This window comes from Oncorhynchus keta, chromosome 21, assembly GCF_023373465.1.
Source record: "Oncorhynchus keta strain PuntledgeMale-10-30-2019 chromosome 21, Oket_V2, whole genome shotgun sequence".
Taxonomy (NCBI): domain Eukaryota; kingdom Metazoa; phylum Chordata; class Actinopteri; order Salmoniformes; family Salmonidae; genus Oncorhynchus; species Oncorhynchus keta.
The window spans coordinates 53585900-53600899 of NC_068441.1; the positions used below are offsets into that span (position 1 = coordinate 53585900).

General features: G+C 47.8%; 1 protein-coding gene across 2 annotated transcripts in view; it reads right to left on the minus strand.

The window, feature by feature from the left end:
- atg7 (ATG7 autophagy related 7 homolog (S. cerevisiae)) overlaps window positions 1–15000 on the minus strand; it is a 112328-nt gene that overhangs the window by 13959 nt on the left and 83369 nt on the right. For both annotated transcript variants that reach the window (XM_052474234.1, XM_052474235.1), the window contains one exon: window positions 12599–12721. In XM_052474234.1, coding sequence (XP_052330194.1) covers window positions 12599–12721 — 123 coding nt within the window. The remainder of the gene's footprint in view (window positions 1–12598; window positions 12722–15000) is intronic.

Genomic DNA, 15000 nt, shown 5'->3' on the forward strand with positions numbered 1-15000 from the left:
TGGCTGGTTGTTGATGTGTGTTACTGGCTGGTTGTTTATGTGTGTTACTGGCTTGTTGTTGTTGTGTTACTGGCTGGTTGTTGTGTTACCGGCTGGTTGTTGATGTGTGTTACCGGCTGGTTGTTGTGTGTGTTACTGGCTGGTTGTTGTGTGTGTTACCGGCTGGTTGTTGTGTGTGTTACCGGCTGGTTGTTGTGTGTGTTACCGGCTGGTTGTTGTGTGTGTTACTGGCTGGTTGTTGTGTGTGTTACTGGCTGGTTGTTGTGTGTGTTACTGGCTGGTTGTTGATGTGTGTTACCGGCTGGTTGTTGATGTGTGTTACTGGCTGGTTGTTGTGTGTGTTACTGGCTGGGTTGTTGACTGGCTGGTTGTTGATGTGTGTTACTGGCTGGTTGTTGATGTGTGTTACTGGCTGGTTGTTGTGTGTGTTACTGGCTGGGCTGGTTACGGCTGGTTGTTTGTGTGTTACTGGCTGGTTGTTGTGTGTGTTACTGGCTGGTTGTTGTGTGTGTTACTGGCTGGTTGTTGTGTGTGTTACCGGCTGGTTGTTGTGTGTGTTACTGGCTGGTTGTTGTTGTGTGTTACTGGCTGGTTGTTGTTGTGTGTTGGCTGGTTGTTGTGTGTGTTACTGGCTGGTTGTTGTGTGTGTTACTGGCTGGTTGTTGTGTGTGTTACTGGCTGGTTGTTGTGTGTGTTACTGGCTGGTTGTTGTGTGTGTTACTGGCTGGTTGTTGATGTGTGTTACTGGCTGGTTGTTGTTGTGTGTTACTGGCTGGTTGTTGTTGTGTGTTACTGGCTGGTTGTTGTTGTGTGTTACTGGCTGGTTGTTGTGTGTTACTGGCTGGTTGTGATGTGTGTTACTGGCTGGTTGTTGTGTGTGTTACTGGCTGGTTGTTGTGTGTGTTACTGGCTGGTTGTTGTGTGTGTTACTGGCTGGTTGTTGTGTGTGTTACTGGCTGGTTGTTGTGTGTGTTACTGGCTGGTTGTTGTGTGTGTTACTGGCTGGTTGTTGTGTGTGTTACCGGCTGGTTGTTGTGTGTGTTACCGGCTGGTTGTTGTGTGTGTTACCGGCTGGTTGTTGTGTGTGTTACTGGCTGGTTGTTGATGTGTGTTACTGGCTGGTTGTTGTGTGTGTTACCGGCTGGTTGTTGTGTGTTACTGGCTGGTTGTTGTGTGTGTTACTGGCTGGTTGTTGTGTGTGTTACTGGCTGGTTGTTGTGTGTTACTGGCTGGTTGTTGTGTGTGTTACTGGCTGGTTGTTGTGTGTTACTGGCTGGTTGTTGTGTGTGTTACTGGCTGGTTGTTGTGTGTTACTGGCTGGTTGTTGTGTGTTACTGGCTGGTTATTTTGAGTGTTACTGGCTGGTTGTTTTGTGTTACTGGATGGTTGTATGGAAGATATACATTTTCTGAGATATAGTATATTCTGAACAGACTTGTAATCTCAAAACCCAGAGGAAAACACTACCACAACAACTACAATAACACTACTAGTATGTATTACTACTACCACTACTAGTACTACCACTACCAGTATTACTACCACTACTACTATTACTACCACTACTGATATTACTACAGACTTTGTAATCTCAAAACCAGTATGTAACACTACTGCTATTACTACCACTACAATAACACTATTACTACCACTACTACTATTACTACCACTACCAGTATTACTACCACTACTACCACTACTATTACTACCACTACAATAACACTACTAGTATTACTACCACTACTAGTATTACATTTACATTTACATTTAAGTCATTTACGCTCTTATCCACTACATATTACTACCACTACTAGTATTACTACCACTACCACTATTACTACCACTACTAGTATTACTATTACTACCACTAGTATTACTACCACTACTAGTATTACTACCACTACTAGTATTACTACCACTACAATAACAATACTAGTATTACTACCACTACTACTATTACTACCACTACTACTATTACTACCACTACTAGTATTACTACCACTATTACTACCACTATTACTACCACTACCACTATTACTACCACTACCACTATTACTACTAGTATTACTACCACTACTACTCCCACTACTAGTATTACTACCACTACTACTCCCACTACTAGTATTACTACCACTACAAGTATTACTACCACTACCAGTATTACTACCACTACAATAACACTACTAGTATTACTACCACTACTAGTATTACTACCACTACAATAACAATACTACTATTACTACCACTACTACTATTACTACCACTACTAGTATTACTACCACTACTAGTATTACTACCACTACTAGTATTACTATCACTACTAGTATTACTACCACTATTACTACCACTACAATAACAATACTACTATTACTACCACTACTACTACTACTCCCACTACTAGTATTACTACCACTACTAGTATTACTACCACTACCAGTATTACTACCACTACTAGTATTCCTACCACTACAATAACACTACTAGTATTACAACCACTACTAGTATTACTACCATTACAATAAACACTACTAGTATTACTACCACTACTAGTAGTACTACCACTACTAGTATTACTACCACTACTAGTATTAGTACCACTACTAGTATTATTACCACTACAATAACACTACTAGTATTACTACCACTACTAGTATTACTACCACTACTAGTATTAGTACCACTACTAGTATTATTACCACTACTAGTATTAGTACCACTACTAGTATTATTACCACTACAATAACACTACTAGTATTACTACCACTACTAGTATTACTACCACTACTAGTATTACTACCACTACTAGTATTACTTCCACTACAATAACACGACTAGTATTACTACCACTACAATAACACTACTAGTATTACTACCACTACTAGTATTACTACCACTACTAGTATTACTACCACTACAAGTATTACTACCACTACTAGTATTAGTACCACTACTAGTATTAGTACCACTACAATAACACTACTAGTATTACTACCACTACAATAACACTACTAGTATACTACCACTACTAGTATTACTACCACTACAATAACACTACTAGTATTACTACCACTACTAGTATTACTACCACTACTAGTATTACTACCACTACTAGTATTACTACCACTACAATAACACTACTAGTATTACTACCACTACTAGCATTACTACCACTACTGTACCTTTTTTTTTTAAGAAATGGTGATGGCGCCAGATGAACGGCACCTCAGGAGGTTTGTGGTATACGACCAATATACCACGGCTAAGGGCTGTGTCCAGGCTCTCCGCGCTGTGACGTGCATAAGAACAACCCTTAGCCGTGCTATATTGGCCATATACCACACCTCCTCGGTTCCTTATTGCTTCAAGGTAATACTTCTATGGATGTACCCAAAAACACGTCATCTTTACCAACCACCACCGATTTCTGTACGCTAGCTACGCTAACCAGCTTATACGAATGGGAGTTAGCATTTAGCAGTCACTTCTAGCTATGCTAACCAGCTTATACGAATGGGAGTTAGCATTTAGCAGTCACTTCTAGCTACGCTAACCAGCTTATACGAATGGGAGTTAGCATTTAGCAGTCACTTCTAGCTACGCTAACCAGCTTATACGAATGGGAGTTAGCATTCAGCAGTCACTTCTAGCTACGCTAACCAGCTCATACGAATGGGAGTTAGCATTAGCAGTCACTTCTAGCTACGCTAACCAGCTCATACGAACGGGAGTTAGCATTCAGCAGTTACTTCTAGCTACGCTAACCAGCTCATACGAATGGGAGTTAGCATTTAGCAGTCACTTCTAGCTACGCTAACCAGCTCATACGAACGGGAGTTAGCATTCAGCAGTCACTTCTAGCTACGCTAACCAGCTCATACGAACGGGAGTTAGCATTCAGCAGTTACTTCTAGCTACGCTAACCAGCTTATACGAATGGGAGTTAGCATTTAGCAGTCACTTCTAGCTACGCTAACCAGCTCATACGAATGGGAGTTAGCATTCAGCAGTCACTTCTAGCTACGCTAACCAGCTTATACGAATGGGAGTTAGCATTTAGCAGTCACTTCTAGCTACGCTAACCAGCTTATACGAATGGGAGTTAGCATTTAGCAGTCACTTCTAGCTACGCTAACCAGCTTATACGAATGGGAGTTAGCATTCAGCAGTCACTTCTAGCTACGCTAACCAGCTTATACGAATGGGAGTTAGCATTCAGCAGTCACTTCTAGCTACGCTAACCAGCTCATACGAATGGGAGTTAGCAATTAGCAGTCACTTCTAGCTACGCTAACCAGCTCATACGAACGGGAGTTAGCATTCAGCAGTCACTTCTAGCTACGCTAACCAGCTCATACGAATGGGAGTTAGCATTTAGCAGTCACTTCTAGCTACGCTAACCAGCTTATACGAATGGGAGTTAGCAATTAGCAGTCACTTCTAGCTACGCTAACCAGCTCATACGAACGGGAGTTAGCATTCAGCAGTTACTTCTAGCTACGCTAACCAGCTCATACGAATGGGAGTTAGCATTTAGCAGTCACTTCTAGCTACGCTAACCAGCTCATACGAACGGGTGTTAGCATTCAGCAGTCACTTCTAGCTACGCTAACCAGCTCATACGAACGGGAGTTAGCATTCAGCAGTTACTTCTAGCTACGCTAACCAGCTCATACGAACGGGAGTTAGCATTTAGCAGTTACTTCTAGCTACGCTAACCAGCTCATACGAACGGGAGTTAGCATTTAGCAGTTACTTCTAGCTACGCTAACCAGCTCATACGAACGGGAGTTAGCATTCAGCAGTCACTTCTAGCTACGCTAACCAGCTCATACGAACGGGAGTTAGCATTCAGCAGTTACTTCTAGCTACGCTAACCAGCTTATACGAATGGGAGTTAGCATTTAGCAGTCACTTCTAGCTACGCTAACCAGCTCATACGAATGGGAGTTAGCATTTAGCAGTCACTTCTAGCTACGCTAACCAGCTCATACGAACGGGAGTTAGCATTCAGCAGTCACTTCTAGCTACGCTAACCAGCTCATACGAACGGGAGTTAGCATTTAGCAGTCACTTCTAGCTACGCTAACCAGCTCATACGAATGGGAGTTAGCATTTAGCAGTCACTTCTAGCTACGCTAACCAGCTCATACGAACGGGAGTTAGCATTCAGCAGTCACTTCTAGCTACGCTAACCAGCTCATACGAACGGGAGTTAGCATTCAGCAGTCACTTCTAGCTACGCTAACCAGCTCATACGAACGGGAGTTAGCATTCAGCAGTCACTTCTAGCTACGCTAACCAGCTCATACGAACGGGAGTTAGCATTTAGCAGTCACTTCTAGCTACGCTAACCAGCTCATACGAACGGGAGTTAGCATTTAGCAGTCACTTCTTCTAAACCTGACAAAGTTACCACATTGTGTGCAAGTTACAATATATAGATCATGATGGATTTGACGAACGTCCAGTTTGTTAGATCAGATTTGTTTACTGGAACGAATCTGCGTTGCCGCATCAAAGTCGCTGGGGCAAGGAGACCACTAAAAACCATGGACAACTATGTGCTTTTTTTCAAGAGATTGTTAAATAAAACGTTAGAACATTTTGGTTTTAATATCATCTTGAAGAGCAGCCAGAACTACACATTTGCCATTATTTAAAAAATAATAATGTACTTATTATTATTATTATTTTACATTTTAATAATAAACGACAGACAGAGAATCTTCTGTAGTCCAAAAACAACAAGGTTCTATATAGAACACAGAGAATCTTCTGTAGTCCAAAAACAACAAGGTTCTATATAGAACACAGAGAATCTTCTGTAGTCCAAAAACAACAAGGTTCTATATAGAACACAGAGAATCTTCTGTAGTCCAAAAACAACAAGGTTCTATATAGAACACAGAATCTTCTGTAGTCCTAAAACAACAAGGTTCTATATAGAACACAGAGAATCTTCTGTAGTCCAAAAACAACAAGGTTCTATATAGAACACAGAGAATCTTCTGTAGTCCAAAAACAACAAGGTTCTATATAGAACACCGAAGAATAGTTTTTATCTAAGCCTATTTTACATTACGTAACGTTTACACTGAAACAGCAGTTACAACAGTCTGCTTTCTGTCAGTCTGAGTAATGAGCGGGAACAGAGAAATAGTGGATGCAGAACATGGGATTTTCCCACAGAGCAGACTCTAGCCTCGTCCAAGACAAGTCATTACTCAGCTGAGAGAAAGAAAGAGAGAGAGAGACGAGAGAGAGAGACGAGAGAGAGAGACGAGAAAGAGAGAGAGAGAGAGAGAGAGAGAGAGAGAGAGAGAGAGAGAGAGAGACAGAGAGAGAGAGAGAGAGAGAGAGAGAGAGAGAGAGAGAGAGAGAGAGAGAGAGAGAGAGAGAACACAAAGTGTCAAAACTGTGGTGCCCAAACACTAGGCCCTGGAGCTGTTATCAGAGGACAGACTAGGGTACCCCGGCCACATCATAATTCACACGGGCACAAATGGGACAAGCAGGAAAGGGAGTGATCGAAAAAGCTTCTTCCACTTTCCACAACACACAAGTGGTTATCTCCACCCTGCTACCACGGAAATACTCTCACCCTGATACCATACAGCGGGTGAATGCAAGCATTTCCCAGGACTGTGCCTCAAAAGGGGCGGCAGTGTAGCCTAGTGGTTAGAGCGGTGGACTAGTAACCGGAAGGTTGCAAGTTCAAACCCCCGAGCTGACAAGGTACAAATCTGTCGTTCTGCCCCTGAACAGGCAGTTAACCCACTGTTCCTAGGCCGTCATTGAAAATAAGAATTCGTTCTTAACTGACTTGCCTGGTTAAATAAAGGTAAAATAAAAAATAAAATAAAAACCTAACGTCTACCTGGCCCACCACTCCACCCTGGACTTGAACAGCTTTACGACCAGGTCCACTTCTACAAGGCAACAATCTAACTTTCCAATTCCACTCTGAAGAACATCACCCTCAACCCTCACACAGAGCAACGGACACCCCACCTAGATCGGCGAGACACCCTCCCAGACCTGCAAGACCCCCCCTCCTGAAGGACCTGCGCCAAGAGAACCCACGCCAAGAGGACCTACACCCAGACCAGTGAGACACCCTCCAAGACCTGCAAGACCCCCTCCTGAAGGACCCACGCCAAGAGGACTTACACCCAGACCTGCAAGACCCCCTCCTGAAGGACCCACGCCAAGAGGACCTACACCCAGACCACAGCATCTCCAGACACAACATAACCAGCGAAGACCGCCCCAAACAAACCCTGGCCACACCCTATATAGGCCCCCCATATCAAACCGATGCCCCTTCTGCCCACCACATGCCCCCTGCCCCTGCGACAAGGACAACATGTCAAATGCCCAGGTGGTGAGCAGAGCAACAGGCCCAACCCCCACTATTACACCCGCCCAAGCCCCATCCTGCGACCTTAGAGGTCAACATACTCTGCTTACACCTACTGTGATGATCCGGGGCCTAAACCACTGAGGAAGTACAGTTCCCGCTCAGCCCAGTCAAAACTGTTCGCTGCTCTGGCCCCCCCAATGGTGGAACAAACTCCCTCACGACGCCAGGACAGCGGAGTCAATCACCACCTTCCGGAGACACCTGAAACCCCACCTCTTTAAGGAATACCTAGGATAGGATAAGTAATCCTTCTCACCCCCCCTTTAAGATTTAGATGCACTATTGTAAAGTGACTGTTCTACTGGATGTCATAAGGTGAATGCACCAATTTGTAAGTCGCTCTGGATAAGAGCGTCTGCTAAATGACTTAAATGTAATGTAATGTAAATGTAAACCACACTGGACACTATGGAACACAAAGCTTTTACTATCTCATCCTGGAATATCCAAGGTCAGAGGTCATCTGCCTTTGGCCTAAAGAGCAAGAACCCAGACTTCCTCCTTGAAATCAGAAATACAAACATTGTCATCCTACAAGAAACCTGGTATAGAGGAGATGGACCCACTGGTTGCCCTCTAGGTTACAGAGAGCTGGTAGTCCCATCCACCACACTACCAGGTGGGTGGTATAGAGGAGACGGACCCACTGGTTGCCCTCTAGGTTACAGAGAGCTGGTAGTCCCATCCACCACACTACCAGGTGGGTGGTATAGAGGAGACGGACCCACTGGTTGCCCTCTAGGTTACAGAGAGCTGGTAGTCCCATCCACCACACTACCAGGTGGGTGGTATAGAGGAGATGGACCCACTGGTTGCCCTCTAGGTTACAGAGAGCTGGTAGTCCCATCCACCACACTACCAGGTGGGTGGTATAGAGGAGACGGACCCACTGGTGCCAGAGAGAAAGAGATTTAGGGGTTACAGAGAGCTGGTACTCACTATTAAAATAGACCACCACATTTTACCAGGTGGGTGGTATAGAAAGATGGAACACTGGTTGCCCATATCTAGGTTACAGAGAGCTAGAGGGGTAGTCCCATCCACCAGGGACACTACCAGGTGGGTGGACAATAGAGGAGACGGACCCACTGGTCCAGAGAGAAAGAGATTTAGGGGGTTATGCTCAGTTGGTATAGAGCAGACGTAACTCACTATTAAAATAGACAAAAAAAATGAACATTTTACATCTGAAATGGATAAGGAAATGATCTCAAAAGAGAAACATTTCCTCGTGTGTTACCCATATCAATACTTAACCATCGACAACTTCTCCACCCTAGAGGGGGAGATCAACCATTTCCAGGCCCAGGGACATATATACACCCTCAGCACACAGGGGGACAATCACCTGCCTGGAGGTGACAGCATTCCCTCCCAAATAACCATTTCCAGGCCCAGGGACATATATACCTGTCTGTGGCGACCTAAATGCCAGAACCGGACAAGAACCTGACACCCTCCGCACACAGGGGGACAAACACCACCCTGGAGGTGACAGCATTCCCTCCCAAATATGCCCTCCTAGACACAACTATGACAACATAACCAACAAAAATGGGTCACAACTCCTGCAGCTCTGTCGCACGCTGGGTATGTACATAGTCAATGGTAGGCTTCGAGGGGAATCCTATGGTAGGTACATCTATAGCTCATCTCTTGGCAGTTGTACTGTAGACTCTTATGGTAGGTACACCTATAGCTCATCTCTTGGTAGTAGTACTGTACCACTGACCTCAACCCAGACTCCTATGTACACCTATTTATCACTGACCTCAACCCAGACTCCTATGGTAGGTACACCTATAGCTCATCTCTTGGTAGTAGTACTGTAGACTACTTTATCACTGACCTCAACCCAGACTCCTATGGTAGGTACACCCCTAGCTCATCTCTTGGTAGTAGTACTGTAGACTACTTTATCATTGACCTCAACCCAGAGTCTCTCAGAGCGTTCACAGTCAGCCCACTGACACCCCTATCAGACCACAGCAAAATCACAGTCTACTTGAACAGAGCAATACTCAATCACGAGGCATCAAAGCCAAAGGAACTGAGTAACGTTAAGAAATGCTATAGGTGGAAGGAATGTCGTGTGGAAACCAACCAAAAAGCAATTAGGCAACAACAAATTCAATCCCTTTTAGACAACTTCCTGGACAAAAGGTTCCACTGTAATAGTGAAGGTATAAACTTGGCCATAGAACATTTTAACAGTATATCTAACCTCTCAGCTTCCCTGTCAAATCTAAACATTTCAAGCAGACAAACGAAGAAAATGAACAACAATGACAAATGGTTTTAACAAGAATGCAAAAACCTGATAAAGAAATTGAGAAACCTGTCCAACCAAAAACATAGAGACCCAAAAACCTGAGTCTACGCCTTCACTATGGTGAATCACTAAAACAATACAGAAATACACTACGGAAAAAGAAGGAACAGCACGTCAGAAATCAGCTCAATGTAATTGAAGTATCCATGGAAACCCGAAACACACAACAACACGAAGCGTTATCTATCCAACATGGAGATGTAAACCACTTCTCCAATCTTTTTGGCCCTATAACAAAGAATAAAGAGCAAAAAACATATACATGATCAAATACAGATCTTAGAATCAACTATTAAAAGACGACCAGAACTCACTGGATTCTCCAATTACATTGAATGAGTTACAGGACAAAATAAAAACCCTCCAACCCAAAAACGCATGTGGTGTTGATGGTATCCTCAATGAAATGAGCAAATATACAGACAACAAATTCCAATTGGCTATACTAAAACTCTTTAACATCATACTTAGCTCTGGCATCTTCCCCAATATTTGGAACCAAGGACTGATCACCCCAAAAGTGGAGACAAATTTGACCCCAATAACTACAGTGGAATATGAGTCAACAGCAACCTTGGGAAAATCCTCTGCATTATCAATAACAGCAGACTCCTACATTTCCTCAGAGAAAACAATGTACTGAGCAAATGTCAAATAGGCTTTTAACCAAATTACCGTACTACAGACCACAACATTATAAAAATCCATGTACACAAACAACAAGTGTGCGGTTAAAATTGGCAAAAAACACACACATTTCTTCACACAGGGCACTAGAAACGTCCGCAGCACCCGGCCTCCCCCTGCTAGAATCTGAAGCCAAATGTCTGCTGTTTGCTGATGATCTGGTGCTTCTGTCCCCAACCAAGGAGGGCCTACAGCAGCACCTAGATCTTATGCACAGATTCTGTCAGACCTGGGCCCTGACAGTAAATCTCAGTAAGACCAAAATAATGGTGTTCCAAAAAAGGTCCAGTCACAAGGACCACCAACACAAATTCCATCTAGACACCGTTGCCCTTGAACACACAAAAAACAATGCATACCTCGGCCTAAACATCAGCGCCACAGGTAACTATACATCCCTCGACTTCTACGCCATCAAACGGAACATACAATTTGACATACCGATCTGGCAAAAAATACTTGAATCAGCCCTTTATGGTTGTGTGGTCTGGGGTCCGCTCACCAACCAATAATTCACAAAATGGGGAGAACACCAAATTGAGATTCTGCATGCAGAATTCTGCAAAAGAAATCTCCTGTGTACAACGTAGAACACCAAATAATGCATGCTGAGCAATTATGCCGATACCCGCTAATTATCAAAATGCAGAAAAGAGCCATTCAATTCTACAACCACCTAAAAGAAAGCAAATCGTTGACTATGTACAGACTCAGTGAGCATAGCCTTGCTATTGAGAAAGGCCGCCGTAGGCAGACATGGCTCTCAAGAGAAGACAGGCTATGTGCTCACTGCCCACAAAATGAGGTGGAAACTGAGCTGCACTTCCGAACCTCCTGCCCAATGTATGACAATATTAGAGAGACATATGTCCCTCAGATAACACAGATCCACAAAGAATTAAAAAACAAACCAGATTTTGATAAACTCCAATATCTACCGGGTGAAATACCACAGTGTGACCCCTGTATATAGCCTCCGCATTGACTCTGTACTGGTACACCCTGTATATAACCTCCACATTGACTCTGTACCGGTACCCCCTGTATGTAGCCTCCACATTGACTCTGTACCGGTACCCCCTGTATGTAGCCTCCACATTGACTCTGTACCGGTACCCCCTGTATATAGCCTCCACATTGACTCTGTACCATAACACCCTGTATATAGCCTCCACATTAACTCTGTACCGGTACCCCCTGTTTATAGCCTCCACATTGACTCTGTACCGTAACACCCTGTATATAGCCTCCACATTAACTCTGTACCGGTACCCCCTGTTTATAGCCTCCACATTGACTCTGTACCGTAACACCCTGTATATAGTCTCCATATTGACGCTGTACCGGTACACCCTGTATGTAGCCTCCATATTGACTCTGTACCGGTACCCCCTGTATATAGTCTCCACATTGACTCTGTACCGTAATACCATGTATATAGCCTCCACATTAACTCTGTACCGTAACACCCTGTATATAGCCTCCACATTGACTCTGTACCGGTACCCCCTGTATATAGTCTCCACATTGACTCTGTACCGGTACCCCCTGTATATAACCTCCACATTGACTCTGTACCGGTACCCCTGTATATATCCTTCACATTGACTCTGTACTGGTACACCCTGTATATATCCTTCACATTGACTCTGTACCGTAACACCCTGTATATAACCTCACTACTGTTATTTTATTGCTGCTCTTTAATTATTTGTTATTCTTATCTCTTCCTTTAAACTGCATTGTTAGTTGAGGACTCGTAAATCAGCATTTCACAGTAATGTCTACGTAAGCCTGTTGTGACAAATACAATTTGATGTGAAACCATCAACAGAAAACGAAAGAGTGCGGACAATGGAGGACAGGGATGTGTGTGTGTTTAGTGTGTGTTTGTGCGGTGTGTGTTGAGGTGTGTGTTGAGGTGTGTGTACCTCTGGTTTAGTGTGTGTTTGTGCGGTGTGTGTTGAGGTGTGTGTTGAGGTGTGTGTTGAGGTGTGTGTTGAGGTGTGTGTACCTCTGGTTTAGTGTGTGTTTGTGCGGTGTGTGTTGAGGTGTGTGTTGAGGTGTGTGTTGAGGTGTGTGTACCTCTGGTTTAGTGTGTGTTTGTGCGGTGTGTGTTGAGGTGTGTGTTGAGGTGTGTGTTGAGGTGTGTGTACCTCTGCGTTCTGTGTCTCCTGGTGTAGCTGAGTCAAACCAGTCAGGTCCTCCAGGAAGGAGTGGGAGGAGTTAAACACCTTGGACAGGAAGTTGAAACCATCCTTCTCATAGCTGTCCAGGACCTAGGGTGTAAACAAAAACAACAGGGTCAACAACAACAACTATCATCAAACCCCTAAAAAACAAAAACATCATCATCATCATCATCACCATGTTAGGGAGGTGCCAGAGAGGGGGACAAGGCTAGGGGGACAAGGCTAGGGGGACAAGGCTAGGGGAACAAGGCTAGGGGAACAAGGCTAGGGGAACAAGGCTAGGGGACAAGCCTAGGGGGACAAGCCTAGGGGGACAAGGCTAGGGGGACAAGCCTAGGGGGACAAGCCTAGGGGACAAGCCTAGGGGACAAGCCTAGGGGACAAGCCTAGGGGGACAAGGCTAGGGGGATTAGGGGACAAGGCTAGGGGACAAGGCTAGGGGGTCTAGGGGACGAGGCTAGGGGGTCTGGGGGACGAGGCTAGGGGACGAGCATGGGGGACGAGGCTGGGGTCTGCAGTCTGGGGGACGAGGCTGGGGTCTGCCGTCTGGGGGGACGAGGCCGGGGTCTGCCGTCTGGGGGACGAGGCTGGGGTCTGCCGTCTGGGGGACGAGGCTAGGTGACAAGGCTTGTGGGGGTCTGGGGGACGAGGCTAGGTGACAAGGCTTGTGGGGGTCTGGGGACAAGGGGGGACAAGGCTAGGGGACAAGGCTAGGGGGACAAGGCTAGGGGACAAGGCTAGGGGACAAGGCTAGGGGACAAGGCTAGGGGGAGCCTAGGGGGACAAGGCTAGGGGACAAGGCTAGGGGGGTCGGGGACAAGGGGGACAAGGCTAGGGGGTCTGGGGGACAAGGCTAGGGGGTCTGGGGGACAAGGCTAGGGGACGAGGCTGGGGTCTGCCGTCTGGGGGACGAGGCTGGGGTCTGCCGTCTGGGGACGAGGCTGGGGTCTGCCGTCTGGGGGACGAGGCTGGGGTCTGCCGTCTGGGGGACGAGGCTGGGGTCTGCCGTCTGGGGACGAGGCTGGGGTCTGCCGTCTGGGGGACGAGGCTGGGGTCTGCCGTCTGGGGGACGAGGCTGGGGTCTGCCGTCTGGGGGACGAGGCTGGGGTCTGCCGTCTGGGGACGAGGCTGGGGTCTGCCGTCTGGGGGACGAGGCTGGGGTCTGCCGTCTGGGGGACGAGGCTGGGGTCTGCCGTCTGGGGGACGAGGCAGGGGTCTGCCGTCTGGGGGACGAGGCAGGGGTCTGCCGTCTGGGGGACGAGGCAGGGGTCTGCCGTCTGGGGACGAGGCAGGGTCTGCCGTCTGGGGGACGAGGCAGGGGTCTGCCGTCTGGGGGACGAGGCAGGGGTCTGCCGTCTGGGGGACGAGGCAGGGGTCTGCCGTCTGGGGGACGAGGCTGGGGTCTGCCGTCTGGGGACGAGGCTGGGGTCTGCCGTCTGGGGGACGAGGCTGGGGTCTGCCGTCTGGGGACGAGGCTGGGGTCTGCCGTCTGGGGGACGAGGCTGGGGTCTGCCGTCTGGGGGACGAGGCTGGGGTCTGCCGTCTGGGGGACGAGGCTGGGGTCTGCCGTCTGGGGACGAGGCTGGGGTCTGCCGTCTGGGGGACGAGGCTGGGGTCTGCCGTCTGGGGACGAGGCTGGGGTCTGCCGTCTGGGGGACGAGGCTGGGGTCTGCCGTCTGGGGGACGAGGCAGGGGTCTGCCGTCTGGGGACGAGGCAGGGGTCTGCCGTCTGGGGACGAGGCAGGGGTCTGCCGTCTGGGGACGAGGCAGGGGTCTGCCGTCTGGGGGACGAGGCAGGGGTCTGCCGTCTGGGGGACGAGGCTGGGGTCTGCCGTCTGGGGGACGAGGCTGGGGCCTGCCGTCTGGGGGACGAGGCTGGGGTCTGCCGTCTGGGGACGAGGCTGGGGTCTGCCGTCTGGGGACGAGGCTGGGGTCTGCCGTCTGGGGGACGAGGCTGGGGTCTGCCGTCTGGGGGACGAGGCTGGGGTCTGCCGTCTGGGGGACGAGGCTGGGGTCTGCAGTCTGGGGGACGAGGCTGGGGCCTGCAGTCTGGGGGACGAGGCTGGGGCCTGCAGTCTGGGGGACGAGGCTGGGGCCTGCCGTCTGGGGGACGAGGCTGGGGCCTGCAGTCTGGGGGACGAGGCTGGGGCCTGCCGTCTGGGGGACGAGGCTGGGGCCTGCAGTCTGGGGACGAGGCTGGGGCCTGCAGTCTGGGGGACGAGGCTGGGGCCTGCAGTCTGGGGGACGAGGCTGGGGCCTGCAGTCTGGGGGACGAGGCTGGGGCCTGCAGTCTGGGGGACGAGGCTGGGGCCTGCAGTCTGGGGGACGAGGCTGGGGCCTGCAGTCTGGGGGACGAGGCTGGGGCC